The sequence below is a fragment of the Coregonus clupeaformis genome, chromosome 34 (genome assembly GCF_020615455.1).
Source record: "Coregonus clupeaformis isolate EN_2021a chromosome 34, ASM2061545v1, whole genome shotgun sequence".
Lineage (NCBI taxonomy): Eukaryota > Metazoa > Chordata > Actinopteri > Salmoniformes > Salmonidae > Coregonus > Coregonus clupeaformis.
This window is the reverse complement of record NC_059225.1, coordinates 6,301,044-6,322,654: the sequence shown is the minus strand read 5'-3', so window position 1 is coordinate 6,322,654 and position 21,611 is coordinate 6,301,044. Positions and strand designations below refer to the sequence as shown.

The window sequence follows — 21,611 nt, the reverse complement described above, 5'->3', positions numbered from 1 at the left end:
TTTCAACTTTATCTTACCATTGATAGACAAAGTCTTAATGTCAAATATAACAAACAGATACATTGAAAGTTCAAACTCATGTTTTCAATATTATCCATGACACTTTACAGTTTTAGAACATGCATGTCTTACCCATCTGAGAGCAGCTTTGATTGTTTGTTTGTGTCTTCCCAGGTTTGCTATCATCAGGATCAATACCAGGAAGTGCTGTCAAACCTCTCGTCCAGAATGTCCACCACACAGTTATTGCCTTCCAATAGAACCTTCCAGAAATTGTCAAGCCCCTCACCTAAAACAAAAGTGTAAAATCCAGCATCACTCTGGCTTTCGGGAACTTTACGACAAACACGATTAATCAACTCCTTATTTGGTCCATTCTTACCTCCTGGGAAATTGCATCCTTTCCCAACTATGGCAATGTCATCTTCGGTATCATCCATCTTTACTTCTCATTACAACAGTACTTCTTTGAGAAGAGGTCAAATAATTTGACCTTGAGAACAGTCTTTCATGTGTTTTACCTCCTATCCAAAGAAGTTGTGTTGAATAGAGGATGGTGTTTCTATGTCCCTCAAAGTTTTGTCAAAAGCAAAACTTTCAGCAAACCAGTTTCTACTTGCAGCTGAACCATTCTTGTTGGAGCTCAGTGACTTGTGTATTCTACCCCTGATCCCCTTTAGAAACCAGATAACGTCTCATTGATCACAATGAGCTGTATCAAGACAAAGGGAGCAGTGGTCCCAACAGTAGATTGAGTTGTTAAAAGAAGCATTTGAGCAATTGTCCTGCTCTTCAATTAGGGTCATTTGAAACATAAGTCACTAATTGCAGGCTTCAGTTGAGATGAGTTTTTGTTAAGGTGCTTGTTATAAAGAAGACAATGGATGTGTGTGTTCGCTCTTCTGTGGCCCTGTCTTTTTTTTATCGACATCTCTTCTTTCAGTGATCATCTTTATGAAACATATCCAGATTAACCAGGTAAAATGGACGTGTTGACAAAAACACTCTATTGTCTATATAATATCAGACTAAATTGCATCTGAGGGGAAGGAGAGCCAGGCTTTTCACTCAAGGGGAACTGACACAAAGCTGACTACAGACAGTCGGTCATGATAGACAGCCAGTGTTTCCTGTGATTGAGGCTAATTTGGCTAACAACAAGAGCACAGTCTCAGGTCAGTGTATCCAACATCAGGTCGTTAAAAAGGTCCAAGAATAGCAGGACGATGCACCCACACGGAGTATCTGTGCAAGGGTACGCTTCACTCTGCTGCAACGTGACAGCTGCACGACCAAAACAGCAAAAAGAGGTTTAGTTTAGGTTGTTGTTGTTGCAGAAGTCGGACTGATATTGTGCGTCGCTGACTCTCTTACCTTGAAAAAAGGTAATTCGCGCTTGAGCTGACATCCACAGCGGTTACCTTGAACGCAATCCCCGCAAACCTTAAAGGAAATTGCCTTTAAAAAAAAAAAAAAAGGCACATTGTTGTCAGTATGCAATTGAATGAATCCCAGCCAAAGTCTCACGACCAGTGACCAATCTCAATAAGAACAGCATGATTTTAGAACAACTTTAATTTGAGCTTCCAATGAGGAGAAACAGACGAAGTACCTCACATTACCTTTACATCTTAGGCTCAGACACAAGGGCCCAACATGTTTATATTGAACTACATACAGTGAATGCAGATGAATTCCTTTACACTCAAGAGGGGGAAAAAAAAAAAGTCCACAATTCACCGATGATGAATCACATAGGGGACAGAACACTGATACAGCCATTCTGTATTTAGATTCTAGAATGTATATTGAAGTTGTATGGTTCTAATGATAACCCCATATTTTATGGTAGGTGTTTCTAATCACTAATATTCTGCTCAGTGAAAAGGCTATTAGATCTAGTTGGATAAGATCTGCAACCAATTGTTTCCCTCAACTTTGATAGCATCCCAAATACAAGAGGATTCCATGCACAAAACTGCTAAAGAAAAACAACTGTGCGATAAAGATCCTATTGGTGTGAACTTTATTTTGCTCAGGACGATTGGGCCGTTCACATGCTGCCGAAACCTTTTTCCAACTGGGAAGTTTCACCTGAACGACCCTCCAAGTCATGATTACAAGTGGCAAACCGAAGTTGCGACATTTAACCACAGGCCTTTCACCTTTTCAACCAAAAGATAACAAATTCATTTTTTTGACAATTACAAACTTATCAATGTGGATAAAGTAGCTAGTTTGACCATATTGGCAATGTTTAGCAAGCTAGCTAACTTATCAAGCCAGCTAAAATCTTTATTGGTTGAAGAATTGGTCCGACTTCAAAAGCACTTGAACACAACCATATCAGATTTACGAATTCCCACTTTCCCAGGAACACATGAATGCCCCATAATGCAGCACTTTCTTGATTGATACTGTATATACAAACATTTCAAGGGGGCAAACTCACAATCTCAGACTGCAAACCAATATGAAATGGGGGGGGGTTGGGGGGGCGCAATGTCAATATCAACAACAACAAAATCACGGCATTGAAAGGGCATTTTTGAGCTTAGGGTGTTAAAAAGAACCTAGCGATAGGTTTGTCTCTTGACGACGCTCCCAACATGAATGGTTCAGACAGAGGAGTCAATATCACGAGGGATGAGCTAACACACAAATAAAGTTATTCATTTTCATTGAGAGAGAAAATAACCTATATAAAGCCTCTAAAGGCCACGCCATTGCACGTCTTCATATTTTACATAATTCAGATAAATGTGTAACAGGGTTGGGGTCAAATCCATTCCAGGGCTTTGCCCAGCGAGTCATCTAGGGTCCAGGGCTTTGCCCAGCGAGTCATCTAGGGTCCAGGGCTTTGCCCAGCGAGTCATCTAGGGTCCAGGGCTTTGCCCAGCGAGTCATCTAGGGTCCAGGGCTTTGCCCAGCGAGTCATCTAGGGTCCAGGGCTTTGCCCAGCGAGTCATCTAGGGTCCAGGGCTTTGCCCTCTAGGACCAGCTTGATCTCTTTGGCATCCAGAGTTTCGTACGTCAGCAGAGCCTCTGCCAGCGTCTTGTGCTCATCACTGTAGGTCTTCAGGAGGTTTTTGGCTCGCTCATATGAGTCCTAGATAGGAGAGAGAGAGAGAGAATGATCAACAGAGAAGATTATTACATTTCTGTTTTCATAAGAGTGAATATTGGAAAAAAACGATTATTTAGAAAGTTGAATGATTATTGGTTGGTTGACACAATAATTAAATATACTGAACAAAAATATAGAGGCAACATGTAAAGTGTTGCTCCCATGTTTCATGAGCTGAAACGTGTCTCCCGAGTGGCGCAGTGGTCTAAGGCACTGCATCGCAGTGCTAGCTGTGCCACTAGAGATCCTGGTTCGAATTCAGGCTCTGTCGTAGCCGGCCGCGACCGGGAGACCCATGGGGTGGCGCACAATTGGCCCAGCGTTGTCCAGGGTAGGGGAGGGAATGGCCGGCAGGGATGTAGCTCAGTTGGTAGAGCATGGTGTTTGCAACGCCAGGGTTGTGGGTTCGATTCCCACGGGGGGTATAAAAAAATAATGTATGCACTAACTGTAAGTCGCTCTGGATAAGAGCGTCTGCTAAATGACTAAAATGTAAATGTAAATAAAAATATCCCAGAACTGTCCCATACGCACAAAAAGCTTTTCTCTCTCAGATGCTGTGCACAAATGTTTACATCCCTGTTAGTGAGGATTTCTCCTTTGCCAAGATAATCCATCCACCTGACAGGTGTGGCATATCAAGAAGCGGATTAAACAGCATGATCATTACACAGGTGCACCTTGTGCTGGGGACAATAAAAGGCCACTCTAAAATGTGCAGTTGTGTCAAACAACAATGCCACAGATGTCTCATGTTGAGGGAGCATCCAATTGGCATGCTGACTGCAGGAATGTCCACCAGAGCTGTTGTCAGAGAATGTAATGTTATTTTCTCTACTATAAGACGCATCCAACGTCGTTTTAGAGAATTTGGCAGTACGTCCAACCGGCTTCACAACCGCAGACCACGACTTCACCTGCGGGATCACCTGAGATCAGCCACCCGGACAGCTGATGAAACTGTGGGTTAGCACAAACAAAGAACTTCTGCAAAAACTGTCAGAAACGTCTCAGGGAAGCTCATCTGCGTGCTCGTCGTCCTCACCAGGGTCTTGACCTGACTGCAGCAAATGCTCACCTTCGATGGCCACTGGCACACTGGAGAAGTGTGCTCCTCACGGATGAATCACAGTTTCAACTGTACCGGGCAGATGGCAGACGTGTGGGCGAGCGGTTTGCTGATGTCAACGTTGTGAACAGAATGATCCATGGGGGCGGTGGGGTTATAGTATGGGCAGGCATAAGCTACGGACAACGAACACCATTGCATTTTATCGATGGCAATTTGAATGCGCAGAGATACCGTGACGAGATCCTGATGCCCGTTGTCGTGCCATTCTTCCGCCACCATCACCTCATGTTTCAGCATGATAATGCACGGCCCCATGTCGCAAGGATCTGTACACAATTCCTGGAAGCGGAAAATGTCCCAGTTCTTCCATGGCCTGCATACTCAAAAGACATGTCACCCATTGAGCCTGTTCGGAATGCTCTGGATCGACATGTACGACAGCATGTTCCAGTTCCCGCCAATATCCAGCAACTTCGCACAACCATTGAAGAGGAGTGGGACAACATTCCACAGGCCACAATCAACAGCCTGATCAACTCTATGCGAAGGAGATGTGTCGCGCTGCATGAGGCAAATGGTGGTCACACCAGATACTGACTGGTTTTCTAATCCATGCCCCTACCTTTTTTTTAAGGCATCTGTGACCAACAGATGCATATATGTATTCCCAGTCGTGAAATCCATAGATTAGGGCCTAATGAATTCACTTCAATTGACTGATTTCCTTATATGAACTGTAACTGATGAAAATACTTGAAATTGTTGCATGTTGCGTTTATATTTTTGTTTAGTATAGATAGGATTTAACATTTAACAAATGTGCAGTGGGGGAAGGTTTGGGAAGCTTACCTTAAGCAGGACCCTGACTTCCTGTTCGATGGCGGCTTGCGTCTCGGGGCTCTGTTTGGTCACTTCAGCATAGGTCATGACACCAAGCTGAAACAATGAGATTTAGTCTCGGGGTTAGGGGCACAGCAGACCACTTACGCAACATCTACTCCTAGGCCCTGCGATAGACTAGCGTCCTGTCCAGGGGGTGGACTTGTACATCAAGCTGCCTCACGCTACAGAAACAGGAAATAGGGTCATGCTCCTATGAGCCGTTCCGGCACGCACAAGCCAAGGCTCGTGCAAGGCTAAATCCTTCCTTACTTATAGTAATAAACAGTGTAAGGCCGCATGGGTTGCCAGGTCTGTGGCACAGTAAATCAGTCACTCATTTCAGGGTTGCCAGGTGTGTGGCACAGTAAAATCAGTCACTAATTTCAGGGTTGCCAGGTGTGTGGCACAGTAAAATCAGTCACTCATTTCAGGGTTGCCAGGTCTGTGGCACAGTAAATCAGTCACTAATTTCAGGGTTGCCAGGTGTGTGGCACAGTAAAAATCAGGCACTCATTTCAGGGTTGCCAGGTGTGTGGCACAGTAAAAATCAGGCACTCATTTCAGCGTTGCCAGGTGTGTGGCACAGTAAAAATCAGGCACTCATTTCAGGGTTGCCAGGTGTGTGGCACAGTAAAAATCAGGCACTCATTTCAGGGTTGCCAGGTGTGTGGCACAGTAAAAATCAGGCACTCATTTCAGGGTTGCCAGGTCAGGTTAAGTAAATGTTTGGACCAAAAGAATCCGAGAGCTGGAGGACATTGATGAGGTTATCGACAACAACAACAAAAAAGATCCCTCTAGTAAAATTGCTCCTCCTTACGCATTTCAAAATTACATTTGACCCAAGAATTGTATACATGGTAAGTTCTGTGGTTGCCATGGCGCCACGAGGAAGCCTAGGCAGAGAGCTGCGGTACACTTAGAATGATTTTGTTGTTTTAAGTGTTTAATAATTGTATTTTTTTTAAATCAACTTTTTGTTTTCGATAACTTCTTAAGCTTTACTGAGCTAAAATATCTGGTGGTCTCGACCCAAAAGTTGCTGGACTAATGGCAAGTTCGTTTTTTTTTGGGGGGGCTAGATAGCTATGCTAGCTTTCTACACGGCTTTTTTTTTGTTCCACCTTCCCCGGTTTTTGGAATGTGATGAGGGGATGCCGAGGTCTGAGGGGATGCAGCTCGCCTCACAGGGTGACTATTACTGATGTACGGTGGCCTTTCAGGGCACTGAGCTGAGCCTACAGCCGACCAAGCATCACCCAGGTGGGTAGTTGATGATCCTGCCAACCTACGGAGGAGGAGGATATTGTTGAAGGTGCCTGATGAAGAGCTCCGGGTCAGACTCTCTGACTGACGCTTCTCCCTCCCTGTCCCATCCACATTCAGCCTTCACTTATCAACACTAGCTATCGGCTGTGGAAGACCATCGCATAAGTCAAGAACTGCCACTGCCGGAACCCTACTTTTGTTTTTAAAGCGTCCGAGATTCTCTTTGTAACATCAAATACGTCTATTATTATTATCCTAATAACCTCAGTAGACTATGGTCTGTGGATACGAGGTGAGTAGCAGAGTCGAGTCGGGAACACAGGGGAAGGATGAAAGTCTGCACCGCAGCCACATCGCTGAGAGATCCCTCCAATCACATGCAATGCCTGAGAACGGCATTTCTGCACAAAGGCAACGCTGCCTTCTAGATTTACGGATACGGCCTTTGAGGAATAAGCCTTTGGTGAAACGAAATGAAATGTATTTTGCCCGTCTAAAATGCAGACTGATAGAAAAAAGGCAGTTATGAACGATTTCTCATCTTCAATCTACCATTTTATGCGCACGAGGTATAATCTCTTACCTTGTCACTCATTCCGAACCTGGTCACCATCATCTTGGCTATTCTAGTTGCCCCGTCAAAGTCACTTGACGCTCCTGGAAAACAGAACCACCACAATACAAGAGTAAGGATAAATAAAAATGGTAACAAAGCATGCACCCCCTGCCACTGTTTTGGTAAACAGCTGAGGGATGGGGCTGGAGAAATGTAACCACTCAAATTCATAGACGGAGCTAAGGACGCATCCATGTTCTCCAAATAGTTGAGGCTATCCAGTGCTTGGTTACAATTGCATTGTTGACAAACAACTGAGTAAAACAAAGCTTATATTTTGGGGTTCTGATGGGGTACGACAGTTGAACTAAGCTCATGGAGGCATTTATAAGTTACATTCTTCAAGAATCAAAATGGGTATAAATCATTCATTTAGAAGTCCCAAAATTGATGAAACAATATGCTCTACAGCTAAACCCCAACCGAACTAGGCTTTTCCCCCTCACCGGTCGTGATGTAATCGTCGCCGAAGATGAGTTCCTCGGCCACACGGCCGCCCATGCTGACGTCCATCTGGGCCAGGAGCTGAGCACGCGTCTCACTCCAACGGTCATTCTCTGGGAGCATGGACACCTAAAACAGACAGATAAGGAAGGACTTAGTCTTTCGAGACCATCCATTTTTTGGTAAACCATTGCATAATAGTAGTTCTCTGTTCCTCCTGAACTGTTTTAAGGCAAGCCCCCTGGAGCTGCCAACATCCAAACATTTAACAGAGGTCAACTTCTTTCAGGAAGTCCAGGGCAACAGCGCTAAGGGGGGGGGCTAAGTAATGGCAGAAGGGACAATGCATTTATTCTCCAAGGTCGTTTACTATATAATGGAGCACATTTAGCTTTGCAATTCGAAACATGGATGAAATGTAACAAATTATGACATTGTTAAATCAGAGGAGAAGTCATGTCAAAGCAAGTGGGATGATTCCATGGTGATATACGACTGCTTCAAACACTTAAATTATACCATTAATTCATTATTACCATATACAACGGCTTCAAAAAAAAACGTATTGACCAATCAAAACGCAATGCTCAGTACTACTCACATGGCCAAGAGTGGGCCCTCTGGGCATGATGGTGGCCTTGTTGATGGGCATGGCGTCTTTGGTGTAATACGCCACAATAGCGTGGCCCGACTCGTGGTAGGCTGTGATTTGCTTGTTCTTCTGATCGATGTCCACACTCCTGCGCTCAGGACCTTCAGTGTACAGAGAGAGAGAGTCCCGCTTTGGTTAATTAAAAACACTCATCATTCACATTATCACAGTGCAGGTTTTACTCCAGTACGTTTTAGTGAATTCCAACCTGAAAGACAGGAGCACCCAACTCCTGAGAAAATATCTGTCCTAGAGAATGAGGGGGGGGGGGGATCCTGACCAGACAGGCGTTCATTGACCTGACATTCTAACCATCTAGATTAGAATGTCTCTTAACCAGAGACTCTGTCGTTAAGCTCTCTCACGTGGCAGGGTGTGTGTGTATGCATGAAAACATACATGAAATGAGTTTGAATTGAAACTATAGGAAAATGCATAGGAAATGTAGTCATTGACAAGGTCAGAAGTAATGACTTTTAATGGAAATAATAATTGTGTCCTTCAAACTTTGCTTTCGTCAAAGAATCCTCCATTTGCAGCAATTACAGCCTTGAAGACCTTTGGCATTCTAGTTGTCAATTTGTTGAGGTAATCTGAAGAGATTTCACCCCATGCTTCCTGAAGCACCTCCCACAAGTTGGATTGGCTTGATGGACACTTCTTACGTACCATACGGTCAAGCTGCTCCCACAACAGCTCAATAGGGTTGAGATCCGTTGACTGTGCTGGCCACTCCATTATAGACAGAATACCAGCTGACTGCTTCTTCCCTAAGTAGTTATTGCATAGTTTGGAGCTGTGCTTTGGGTCATTGTCCTGTTGTAGGAGGAAATTGGCTCCAATCAACCGCCGTCCACAGGGTATGGCATGGCGTTGCAAAATGGAGTGATAGCCTTCCTTCTTCAAGATCCCTTTTACCCTGTACAAATCTCCCACTTTACCACCACCAAAGCACCCTCAAACCATCACATTGCCTTCACCATGCTTGACAGATGGCATCAAGCACTCCTCCAGCATCTTTTCATTTGGTCAGAGTCTCACAAATGTTCTTCTTTGTGATCCGAACACCTCAAACTTCGATTCGTCTGTCCATAACACTTTTTTCCAAGCTTCCTCTGTCCAGTGTCTGTGTTCTTTTGCCCATCTTAATCTTTTATTTATATTGGCCAGTCTGAGATATGGCTTTTTCTTTGCAACTCTGCCTAGAAGGTCAGCATCCCGGAGTCACCTCTTCACTGTTGACATTGAGACTGGTGTTTTGCGGGTACTATTTAATGAAGCTGCCAGTTGAGGACCTGTGAGGCATCGGTTTCTCAAACTAGACACCAATGTATTTGTCCTCTTGCTCAGTTGTGCACCGGGGCCTCCCACTCCTCTTTCTATTCTGGTTAGAGCCAGTTTGCACTGTTCTGTGAAGGGAGTAGTACACAGCGTTGTACGAGATCTTCAGTTTCTTGGCAATTTCTCGCATGGAATAGCCTTCATTTCTCAGAACAAGAATAGACTGACGAGTTTCAGAAGAAAGTTATTTGTTTCTGGCCATTTTGAGCCTGTAATTGAACCCACAATTGCTGATGCTCCAGATACTCAACTAGTCTCAAGAAGGCCAGTTTTATTGCTTCTAATCAGCACAACAGTTTTCAGCTGTGCTAACATAATAGCAAAATGGTTTTTTAAACCCTTTTAAAATGATAAACTTGGATTAGCAAACACAATGTGCCATTGGAACACAGGAATGATGGTTGCTGAGAATGGGCCTCTGTACGCCTATGTAGATATTCCATTAAAAATCAGCCGTTTCCAGCTACAATAGCCATTTACAACATTAACAATGTCTACACTGTATTTCTGATCAATTTGATATTTTAAATGGACAATTTCTTTTTGCTTTTCTTTCGAAAACAAGGACATTTCTAAGTGACCCCAAACTTTTGAACGGTAGTGTACATACACAGTACCAGTCAAAAGTTTGGACACACCTACTCATTCAAGGGTTTTTCTTTATTTTTTACTATTTTCTACATTGTAAAATAACAGTGAAGACATCAAAACTATGAAATAATACAAGGAAACATGTAGTAACCACAACAGTGTTAAACAAATCAAAATATATTTTAGATTCTTCAAAGTAACCACCCTTTGCCTTCATGACAGCTTTGCAGACTCTGGAATGCTTTCCCAACACTCTTGAACACTCTCACGCTTTTCCTTTACTCTGCGGTCCGACTCATCCCAAACCATCTCAATTGGGTTGAGGTCGGGTGATTGTGGAGGCCAGGTCATCTGATGCAGCACTCCATCACTCTCCTTGGTCAAATAGCCCTTACACAGCCCGGAGGTGTGTTTTGGGTCATTGTCCTGTTGAAAAACAAATGATAGTCCCACTAAGCGCAAACCAGATGGGATGGCGTAGCGCTGTAGAATGCTGTGGTAGCCATGCTGGTTAAGTGTGCCTTGAATTCTAAATAAAATCACAGACAGTGTCACCAGCAAAGCACCCCTACACCTCCTCCATGCTTCACGGTGGGAACCACACATGCGGAGATCATCCGTTCACCTATGCTGCGTCTCACAAAGACATGGAGGTTGGAACCAAAAATCTCAAATTTGGACTTATCAGACCAAAGGACAGATTTCCACTGGTCTGATGTCCATTGCTCGTGTTTCTTGGCCCAAGCAAGTCTCTTCTTCTTATTGGAATCCTTTAGTAGTGGTTTTATTGCAGCAATTCGACCATGAAGGCCTGATTCATGCGGTCTCCTCTGAACAGTTGATGTTGAGATGTGTCTGTTACTTGAACTTTGTGAAGCATTTATTTGGGCTGCAATTTCTGAGGCTGGTAACTCTAATGAACTTCTCCTCTGCAGCAGAGGTAACTCTGGGTCTTCCTTTCCTGTGGCGGTCCTCATGTGAGCCAGTTTCATCATAGCCCTTGATGGTTTTTGCGACTGCACTTGAATAAACTTTCAAAGTTCTTGAAATGTTCCGGATTGACTGACCTTCATGTCTTAAAGTAATGATGGACTGTGGTTTCTCTTTGCTTATTTGAGCTGTTCTAGCCATAATATGGACTTGGTCACAACACAACTGATTGGCTCAAAACTTATTAAGGAAAGAAATTCCACAAATTCACTTAACAAGGCACACCTGTTAATTGAAATGCATTCCAGGTGACTACCTCGTGAAGCTGGTTAAGAGAATGCCAAGAGTGTGCAAAGCTGTCATCAAGGCAAAGGGTGGCTACTTTGAAGAATCTCAAATATATTTTGATTTGTTTAAACACTTTTTTGGTTACTACATGATTCCATATGTGTCATTTCATAGTTTTGATGTCTTCACTATTATTCTACAGTGTAGAAAATAGTAAAAATTAAGAAAAACCCTGGAAAGAGTAGGTGTGCCCAAACTTTTGACTTGTACTGTATGTATGTATGTATGTATGCATGTATCTGTATGGGTGTGCCTGTCTACCTGCGTGTGTGTGTGTGTGCGTGCGTGCGTGTGTGCGTGCGTGCGTGCGTGTGTGTGCACCCACCCATGAGGATCTTGTCCTTGGAGAACTCCAGCTCCTTCATAGTGACCTGGTCCAGGCCGTCCACCGCTGCCTTCAGGGCCGCCTGGTTCACCAGGTTCTCCAGCTCCGCCCCGGTGAAGCCCACCGTCCCTCTGGCAATGATCGTGGCGTTCACGTCTGAACACACACCCAGCAGGGCCAAAAGCAGGATGTTGTCAGTCCAAAACAGTGGGCTCTTTCATGCAGCCAATTTGGGGGGGGTAGCCGTGATACCTAGTGATCAGAACCTCTCGACTACCGTCGCTATGATACATTAGTCAGCAGATATCTAAGCCAGGGGTTTTCAAACCTCTCCTCAGGGGACCCCAAGCCGTTCCATGTGTTTGAACTATTCCACTCTTTGATTCAACTTGTCAACTAATCATCAAGCCCTTCACTAGGTCAATCAGGTGAGCTAGTTCAGGGCTACAACAACATTGTGAAACGTCTGGGGGGTCCTCAAGGAGAGATCTGAAAGCCACTGATCTAAGCAACTGATATGAGACCTACTAGGATCCACTTTGATCTTCTGCAGGTACCAGTTGAGGATCTCCGTACGTCCTTTCACGTCCGGACGAGGCACGGTCACCTGCATGTCAAACCTCCCCGGACGTACCAGCGCACTAAAAAAGACACAGGAGAGTAATGGGCTAATGATCCAGAGTAATGGGCTAATGATCCAGAGTAATGGGCTAATGATCCAGAGAGTACAGTGGCTTGCGAAAGTATTCACCCCCCTTGGTAATTTTCCTATTTTGTTGCCTCACAACCTGGAATTAAAAATGATTTTTTTGTGGGGTTTGTATCATTTCATTTACACAACATGCCTACCACTTTGAAGATGCAAAATATTTTTTGGGGGTTAAACAAAAAAGAAGACAAAAAAACAGAACTTGAGCGTGCATAAATATTTACCCCCCCAAAGTTAATACTTTGTAGAGCCACCTTTTGCAGCAATTACAGCTGCAAGTCTCTTGGGGTATGTCTCTATAAGCTTGGCACATCTACCCACTGGTATTTTTGCCCATTCTTCAAGGCAAACCTGCTCCAGCTCCTTCAAGTCGGATGGGTTCCGCTGGTGTACAGCAATCTTTAAGTCATACCACAGATTCTCAATTGGATTGAGGTCTGGGCTTTGACTAGGCCATTCCAATACATTTAAATGTTTCCCCTTAAACCACTCGAGTGTTGCTTTAGTAGTATGCTTAGGGTCATTGTCCTGCTGGAAGGTGAACCTCCGTCCCAGTCTCAAATCTCTGGAACACAAACAGGTTTCCCTCAAGAATTTCCCTGTATTTAGCGCCATCCATCATTCCTTCAATTCTGACCAGTTTCCCAGTCCCTGCCGATGAAAAACATCCCCACAGCATGATGCTGCCACCACCATGCTTCACTGTGGGGATGGTGTTCTCGGGGTGATGAGAGGTGTTGGGTTTGCGACAGACATAGCGTTTTCCTTGATGGCCAAAAAGCTCAATTTTAGTCTCATCTGACAAGAGTACCTTCTTCCATATGTTTGGGGAGTCTCCCACATGCCTTTTGGCGAACACCAAACGTGTTTGCTTATTTTCTTCTTTAAGCAATGGCTTTTTTCTGGCCACTCTTCCATAAAGCCCAGCTCTGTGGAGTGTACGGCTTAAAGTGGTCCTATGGACAGATACTCCAATATCCGCTGTGGAGCTTTGCAGCTCCTTCAGGGTTATCTTTGGTCTCTTTGTTGCCTCTGATTAATGCCCTCCTTGCCTGGTCCGTGAGTTTTGGTGGGTGGCCCTCTCTTGGCAGGTTTGTGGGTGTGCCATTTTCTTTCATTTTTTTAAAATAATGGATTTAAATGGTGCTCCGTGGGATGTTCAAAGTTTCTGATATTTTTTTACAACCCAACCCTGATCTGTACTTCCCCACAACTTTGTCCCTGACCTGTTTGGAGAGCTCCTTGGTCCTCATGGTGCCGCTTGCTTGGTGGTGCCCCTTGCTTAGTGGTGATGCAGACTCTGGGGCCTTTCAGAACAGGTGTATATATACTGAGATCATGTGACAGATCACGTGACACTTAAATAATGTCCACCTGTGTGCAATCTAAGTAATTATGTGACTTCTGAAGGTAATTGGTTGCACCAGATCTTATTTAGGGGCTTCATAGCAAAGGGGGTGAATACATATGCACGCACCACTTTTCTGTTAATTTGTTTTTTGAATTTTTTGAAACAAGTTATTTTTTTCATTTCACTATTTTGTGTATGTCCATTACATGAAATCCAAATAAAAATCCATTTAAAATTACAGGTTGTAATGCAACAAAATAGGAAAAACACCAAGAGGAATGAATACTTTTGCAAGGCACTGTAATGGGCTAATGAACCAGAGAGCTGACATGTTGTATACAATTCAAACTAAGTACCTGCTCCAATCTCAAACGTGTCAATGACAAATGCATTCTTTATTTACCTTTAGCCTTGTGATTCTACAATGAAATAAAAAGCTTCTCTGTCAATGGAGCGGTTCTATTTCCATCCTATTCAAAATGGATTTGTTCCATTTATACAGCTTTTTGCTGGCCCTATTGCCAGCTCTCAAGGATAACTGTTTTAGGGCGACTTTTCCAGTAATCTCACCGACGACATCTTTCACATTGAGGAGGATCATGGTAAAAGGCGGCATCAGTTCTCTGGGCGCATGGGAAGTGTAGTTCCCGCTGGAAGTGTAGTTCCCGCTGTGCAATTTGCTCCAATTAACCACCCAGCCTTACTCCCATGTGACCCCCCACATTTCATGTGCGATTTTGCGACTGAGCTGAAATCCAGCGGTCTGAAACTTTAAGACTAGACAGCCAACCAAACCAGCCAGCCAGATCCTGACAAAGGGACCTAATGGGCTGATGAAAAGCCTATAGAAACACCTGTTACTACACACTGTAAACATACTTATCCAAAGCCTCCGCAAAGTTTGTAGCGCCAATAACGATGACCCCTTCGTTTGGTTTGAACCTGTTAAAGTATCAACACATTGAATGAGGAAAATGCAAGCCTTGTGATTAGCATCAGGTAAACTTAAAAATCCAGCTTAAATTTATCTAAGTTCTCTGACGCAATAGCTATATACGGTATATTCTTAAAATGTTTCTTACCCGTCCATCTCTGCCAGTAGCTGGTTGATGGTCTGTCTGGAGTAGGGGTGCATGGGAGACTCAATCCTCTTTCCCCCCACGCTGTCAAGCTCATCAATGAAGACAACACAAGGTGCGTTGGCTTTTGCGTCTTCTGCAGACCAAACAGAGAGAGAGAGAGAGAGAGAGAGAGAGAGAGAGAGAGAGAGAGAGAGTTTTAGGCTGTGTCCCTCCTTTCCTCCATTCCTCTGCTTCATGGACACTGGTCAAAAAGTACTTGATAGGTGAAAGCCATATTGTGGAATGACTGTGTGACACGTTGGAAACTAATGGAATCACTTTAACGCGTTATCCCTTGGGTTGTACTCAGTGCATCTTTTTCCCCAATAAAAATCAATAAAAATTAAACCTATCAGGTCCTTTCATCAATCAGCTATCACGAGTGACAGGGTGAAGGTTGGTCAGTCAGTGTATTGATGCAGTACATAGGGTTAGATCTCTTCCGGGACTCACTGAAGAGGTTCCTGATGCGGCTAGCGCCGACACCCACAAACATCTCGTCAAACTCGGATCCCGACGCGTAGAAGAACGGGACGTCGGCCTCGCCGGCTACAGCCCGAGCCAGGAGAGTCTTTCCTGTGCCTGGGGGGCCAATCAGGAGGACGCCTGACAGAACCAGAGGCCACAAAATAGTTAAACATATGGACACATTGACAGAAATAGATGTAATGGCAGTGGGTAAAGGACCATACAGATAGGGAGGGGTGCAAGATAACCAAATAAGTAGTAAGGAAGTAGCTTTGGCTTGTGGACATCTCTGCTCATCTCATAAGTAAGGAAGTAGCTTTGGCTTGTGGACATCTCTGCTCATCTCATAAGTAAGGAAGTAGCTTTGGCTTGTGGACATCTCTGCTCATCTCATAAGTAAGGAAGTAGCTTTGGCTTGTGGACATCTCTGCTCATCTCATAAGTAAGGAAGTAGCTTTGGCTTGTGGACATCTCTGCTCATCTCATAAGTAAGGAAGTAGCTTTGGCTTGTGGACATCTCTGCTCATCTCATAAGTAAGGAAGTAGCTTTGGCTTGTGGACATCTCTGCTCATCTCATAAGTAAGGAAGTAGCCTTAGCTTGTGGACATCTCTGCTTTCTATAATATAATAATAATAATAATAATAATAATAAGCCATTTAGCAGACGCTTTTATCCAAAGCGACTTACAGTCATGTGCACATACATTTTTACGTATGGGTGGTCCAGGGGATCGAACCCACTACCCTGGCGTTACAAGCACCATGCTCTACCAATTGAGTTACAGAGGACCACACAGTGTAGTGTGAGGCAGCTTAATGTACGAATACACCCCCTGGACAGGACTGTAGTCTATCGTAAGGCCTTACCCCCAATCTATCTCCTGTTTCTGTAGAATACACCCCCTGGACAGGACTGTAGTCTATCGTAGGGCCTTAGCCCCAATCTATCTCCTGTTTCTGTAGAATACACCCCCTGGACAGGACTGTAGTCTATCGTAGGGCCTTAGCCCCAATCTATCTCCTGTTTCTGTAGAATACACCCCCTGGACAGGACTGTAGTCTATCGTAGGGCCTTACCCCCAATCTACCTCCTGTTTCTGTAGAATACACCCCCTGGACAGGACTGTAGTCTATCGTAAGGCCTTACCCCCAATCTATCTCCTGTTTCTGTAGAATACACCCCCTGGACAGGACTGTAGTCTATCGTAAGGCCTTACCCCCAATCTATCCCCTTAATGCTGAGTGCCAAGTAGAGACACATTGGGTCCCATTTTTACATTCTTTGGTATGACTCAGCCGGGGATCGAACTCCCATCCTCAGGGCGGAAGCTAACAAAAAGGCCACAGAGTTAGAAGATAACTGAACGTCTACGGAGTATTCTTTCCATTTACAGAAAGACACCTGACCTTTAGGCAGTTTCCCTCCCAGCACGGTGAACTTCTGGGGGTTTCTGAGGAACTCCACCACTTCCTGCAGTTCGTTCTTGGCCTCCTCCACCCCCTTGACGTGCTCAAACGTCACGCTCTTCACCTGGACCGGGTCCACTTGTGAGTCCAGGCCCGACGTGGTGCGGAACCTCACTGTTCAGTGCAGAAACACGACAACTCAGTCAGACATCACCTGGGAATAGTCCTCTACTTAGCATAGAAACTATGCTAGAATAACATGAACTAGTGATTTTGTTAATACCACTTTCCTCTTCCACTCAAATGTATTCAAATATCAATTTACTATTCAATCATTCATTGTTAAAAAATGACCAAAAGGTGGAGTTTCTAATAAACACCATCAGCTAGTGCCAGACAGTTGACTGATAATTGATCATATATTTTGGGAGCATGATCAGTGGAACAGCAGCCCATTCAACCATTGCTCTTTATGATAAAAAGCACAAACACAATGCGGTGATTCATGCAAGCGTAGGAATTCAATAGAACACAAACCAGCATCAGAAAAGGAGCCTTTACCCGATAGAAACGGGCTTCTTGACAGGCCATAGATTCCCACGAGGAGGAGGACCAATAGAATCAGCCTGGTCCTCCTTAGGGAGTCTGTCAATGGAAGATAGAAAAATGAGTTACTGCATTAGAGGGTAAGAGATTTAGTTCAACTCAGCAGTGCCATCTTGTGAACACTTGGTGGAACTGCTAGTGGTGGCCATGGGCTTAGTGCGTCACCATAACTGGCAGTCATGATTGACTTCAAGAAGGAGCAAATCTGCTACGAGCTGGGGCAGGGGTTAAAAATATTAGCCTTCACTTTAAAAAATTGTTTCTCAATGATGACTAACACTATCCCTTTAAAGACAGTGCAACATTAACTTCATGTTAGCCACTCTAGGAAGGGAATATGCTGAGTGACTAAGATGCCATGTATGAAGAGAGTTGTGCGACGTGCCGTGTGTCCTCTGAGTGAAGGCCTGGGACCTCATGAAGCCCTCAGTGAAGCCAGTCTTGAAGGCATCTTGTTGGTCACCTGGCAGGTTCTTCTGCTTTACCATGTGGTCCAGACTCTCTGCCTCTGGGGCCTTGTCTGGTCTCATGAGGAGACCCTGTGACGGGGTGTGTGGGTGTGATAATGGGAGAGAGAGCATAATGTATGTGTGTCAGTGGGTGAGTGAGTGAGAGAAAGACAGGGAGGAAAGCAAGAGGTTGAACATGAAACAATGAGATGAATGGGCCCAGACAGAGTGGTCATAAGACATAAAACAGCCCTTTCCACATGAGGGGAGCCAAGCAACAACAACAAAAAAACTATGTGTGAAAAATCGGAACAAGGACACAGAGAAAAATGGTTGGAAAATCCCTCTAAAACTGTGTCACGATTTTACAACACATTACAGTACGTGCCAATCTTCACGTTGAAGGGGAAATTCCGGTAAACTTGAGGACAACAAAACAGATCCAGTGGGTTCATTGACTGCATGCCAAACTATGTCTGTCCAAGAGGGGATTTGAGGAGTGTGTGACTTATGCAGTGTGTAACACTTGCTGACCTTCATGAATGTTGTGGTGTAGCCCTCTGGTTCCGCCGGCCTCTGGTAACCGGACTCCACACGTCTGCTCTTCCTCAGAGTCTTGAAGCCTCGGTTCTGGACCCTTACTGAAGGAAAGGCCAAATACAACACTATTCATTTCACTATGTTATGTCACAGGGGGAAAACATGATCGCTTGCGAGTGGGTGTATTCGTTTTGCGTCGCCCGGGGTGGGTGGAGATTTCACCAATGGAATTCTCTCAAAATAGGCAATTCACCATGGTAAAATAATCAACCATCTTCACTTGAGGGTCGCTGGTCACATTCCACAGATGAGGACCACAGATGACACTGCTGCAAAGTAAACCAGGTAGGGTTCCTTACCAGGCCAGGATCGGAGATCTGAACAGACGGCTTGTAGAGGACTCTGGTTTGGTCTGTGGAACATTGGCGAGCCAAAAACACCCAACCTTCCGTTTGAGAACCCTATGGAAACAAACAGACAAGTCAACCGAAGACTATCACAAATACACACCATGGAAACGAAAGCTTGTTAACATTTTACTACAAATATACACCCTGCAACAAAAAACACAGCTTCATAAAATTAAAAACAGCTTGGTCCTCACCATGTTTGTTTTGGAAGAAAGAGTCTGCAGAGACGTGGGACGTCCTCCATCTTGAAGCAGCTGGGTCCTCCTCTGAGCCCAGTGAAGGCAGTAACCTGTTCACCAGCTCATCCAGCTGACCAACCCTCAGGTCTGACAGACCCAGGTCCCAGAGGTTCACAGTGGGCTGGGGGGGGACAGGAAGTCAGTATGAAGGACACATCAACTGTAATAATGAGCAAGCCTGGTCTCAGATCTGTTTGTGGCCAACTCACGACCATAGGGGTTGCCGAACAGGCTAGTTTAGCTAAGCTTGCTGTACCATCATTTCATAGTTATTGGAATTTAAAGAGAGAAAAGTGGTCAAATGTAGCATTGCAGTGTCAGTTTCGCTAGCTATGCAAGCCAGGGCTTAGTATGAAATGATGTGCTGCTCCAGTGGCCATGATTTTATGATCTCTAGCCAATTGATGAGCAATAATAACACATACAAATTGGAGAGCTGTGAGTGACAATAAATATCTGCAATTATGTTTTTACTCATCCTCAGTGTCCATGGTACATGATATTGCTGTGTTTAGTGATAGTCTGAGACAACAATACTCTCCCTAACCACAACGACATGGGGCAGCAGGTAGCTTAGTGGTTAAAGAGCGTTGGGCCAGTAATCGAAAGGTCGCTGGTTCGAATCCCCGAGCCGACTAGGTGAAAAATCTGTCGATGTGCCCTTGAGCAAGGCACTTAACCCTAATTGCTCCCTGTAAGTCGCTCTGGATAAGAGCGTCTGCTAAATGACTAAAAATGTCTGCTCGGGGAGCTGTGCCTAGCCCGTTAGAGCTGGCCCTGCACAAACCAGGATTTCCATCATTCCAACGTTATGTTACACGTCAGTCAGTCCAAAGTCGCACTGGGGCTCCTGAGGATAGTGGAGGGGGTGGAGCCAGTTGTGTGAGCTATAGCTCTAAAAAAGGTAGACAGTGTAAATTCAGAGGCTTGTCCAGTCTGAGGGAGAACTGCTGCCTTGTGTCAGGAATAAGCCTAGGCTATGACAAGAGGAATCCCTGATAACAAATGTACCGCCTATGATTGCCATAAAGTAGGCTAATCTTACAAGGAAGAGTCTAAGGGGACTTTTCTGACCAGCATCCCATTGACCGCCAGACTAGCCAAAATCTATAACTTGACCCTTACCTTAAACCGAACCCTTAACCTAATTTCAACCAATTTGAAAATGCAACATGGGTTTGCATGTCAGCCACACACCCTTAGTGTTTCCCTTATCGTACCTCTGTGAGCAACAGGTCCTGCTCTGGTGTGACATATGTCTGCAGGCTCTGGACAGAAGCTGTGGCTGTGGAGCTGGCTGAGTTCTTCAGGGAATGGAGGCCATTGATGAGCTGGCCAATGAGCTGACTCGTTACCTAAGAAGAGTCAGAGGCCACAGAGATGGAAAAATTGGAAATAAATGACATACGTGATTCGTGTAATGTTGGCATATATTGTTCTGATAAACAACGTTGCAGGAGGGATAGTGATTTCCTGGATGTAGGTGCCCAGCCTACGATATTTATTTCACTGCACTACTGCGCAACTTACAGCAGATTTGTGAGACAACCCAGGCTAGGGAACTGATGAGGGAAGGTCATTTGAGTTCAACCTGTATCTCTCTTCTAAGGATATCAAAGGCCCCTGCCTGGGAGTTACTGGTGTGGAGAGCTCCCAGATTTGACATCTGGGGACAATCATTTCTTTTATGTTACAATTTAAAACAGCCATCCTCATGCCATTGATTGACAGTATTAATCGGTATTGTCATTCACAGGCAGGTGTAAATAGCTGGTTTATGCAACTGATTGATATGGTATGGCATAACCAATTGGTCAGCTAGTTGGTTAGTTAACCTAATTTATAACTAGCTAGCTTCAAATGAACTGTATTTACAACTGTCAAAATATCGCTGTGGCGTTAGTATGAAGAGACAGTTAACGTTAGCACATAATGAGATTGAGAACTGCGTACGTTACCTACAGCAACTAGTTAGCTAAATAAGCTTGATAACAGGGTAAGTAGCAAACTGTATGTATGGCTAGATAAATACATAACTTTAAACAGCTAGCTAGTTAAACGTGCTGTCTCTTATCTCTAACGTTAACTAGCCAGAACTTTTCGAGCAGCTAGCTAGCTAGCTAGGTTACATCAGTCACCTAGATAGCTGATTAGCCGGCTATGCTATCCTGGCTTTGTATCACTGCCTTACCTGTGGCTGGAACGTCGCCGAGAAGGAAAACATTATTACAGCAACTTGAGGGTTAGGATGTGAAGACAAACCCTCAATGTTACTGAATATACCAACTCCTCCTGGGCACTGTCTTTTTGTTTTTCTCTCGTTACTCAACTATGTTACTTTCATGAAAATGGCTTCTTCCAGTGAGGTCAACGTGACGTCTGGAATAAATTATTTCCGGTTGGAACACGATTATTCTCTTCTCTACACTTCTCTAGCTACTTCTCCAATATTTGTGTTTTCTTTTTTACAAATAATATGTTTGCCACGTTGTTGGCAACATTTGTAACCGTGAGCTTTGCAAACGAGTTGATTTTGCTTTTACAAAATATGCATTAATGTTGATGCCAGGAATAGGTATCCTACATATTGCCTGATGCAATTCATGTAGCAGAGTTGCTCTAGTAAAATCATGATGGCCTGAAAAGTCAAATATATTTATTGCTTAATTCATAACTTTCTTATTTGGTAAAATCTGCATGTCATGTGTTCATA

At 44.3% G+C, this 21,611-nt stretch overlaps 1 protein-coding gene across 3 annotated transcripts; it reads right to left on the bottom strand.

Annotated features, from left to right (window-relative positions):
* Positions 1 to 1,557: 1,557 nt before the first annotated feature.
* Positions 1,558 to 21,429, bottom strand: LOC121549732 (ATP-dependent zinc metalloprotease YME1L1). 3 transcript variants are annotated; one of them, XM_041861580.2, is made up of 19 exons: positions 21,090 to 21,429; positions 20,119 to 20,253; positions 18,854 to 19,019; positions 18,609 to 18,710; positions 18,244 to 18,350; positions 17,646 to 17,799; positions 17,192 to 17,299; positions 16,655 to 16,828; positions 15,232 to 15,384; positions 14,740 to 14,872; positions 14,537 to 14,599; positions 12,126 to 12,238; positions 11,598 to 11,753; positions 8,012 to 8,163; positions 7,413 to 7,539; positions 6,934 to 7,007; positions 5,049 to 5,135; positions 2,970 to 3,109; positions 1,558 to 2,938 (listed from the first exon to the last, which is right to left on the bottom strand). In XM_041861580.2, the coding sequence occupies exons 1-19, from the start codon at positions 21,120 to 21,122 to the stop codon at positions 2,935 to 2,937; spliced, it is 2,181 nt and encodes a 726-aa protein (XP_041717514.1). In that variant the 5' UTR covers positions 21,123 to 21,429; the 3' UTR covers positions 1,558 to 2,934. The 3 variants fall into 3 exon arrangements, with proteins under 3 accessions (XP_041717514.1, XP_041717513.1, XP_041717515.1); XM_041861579.2 differs by having other exon boundaries at positions 1,558 to 3,109; positions 21,090 to 21,428; XM_041861581.2 differs by having other exon boundaries at positions 1,558 to 3,109; positions 17,216 to 17,299; positions 21,090 to 21,427.
* Positions 21,430 to 21,611: the final 182 nt, after the last annotated feature.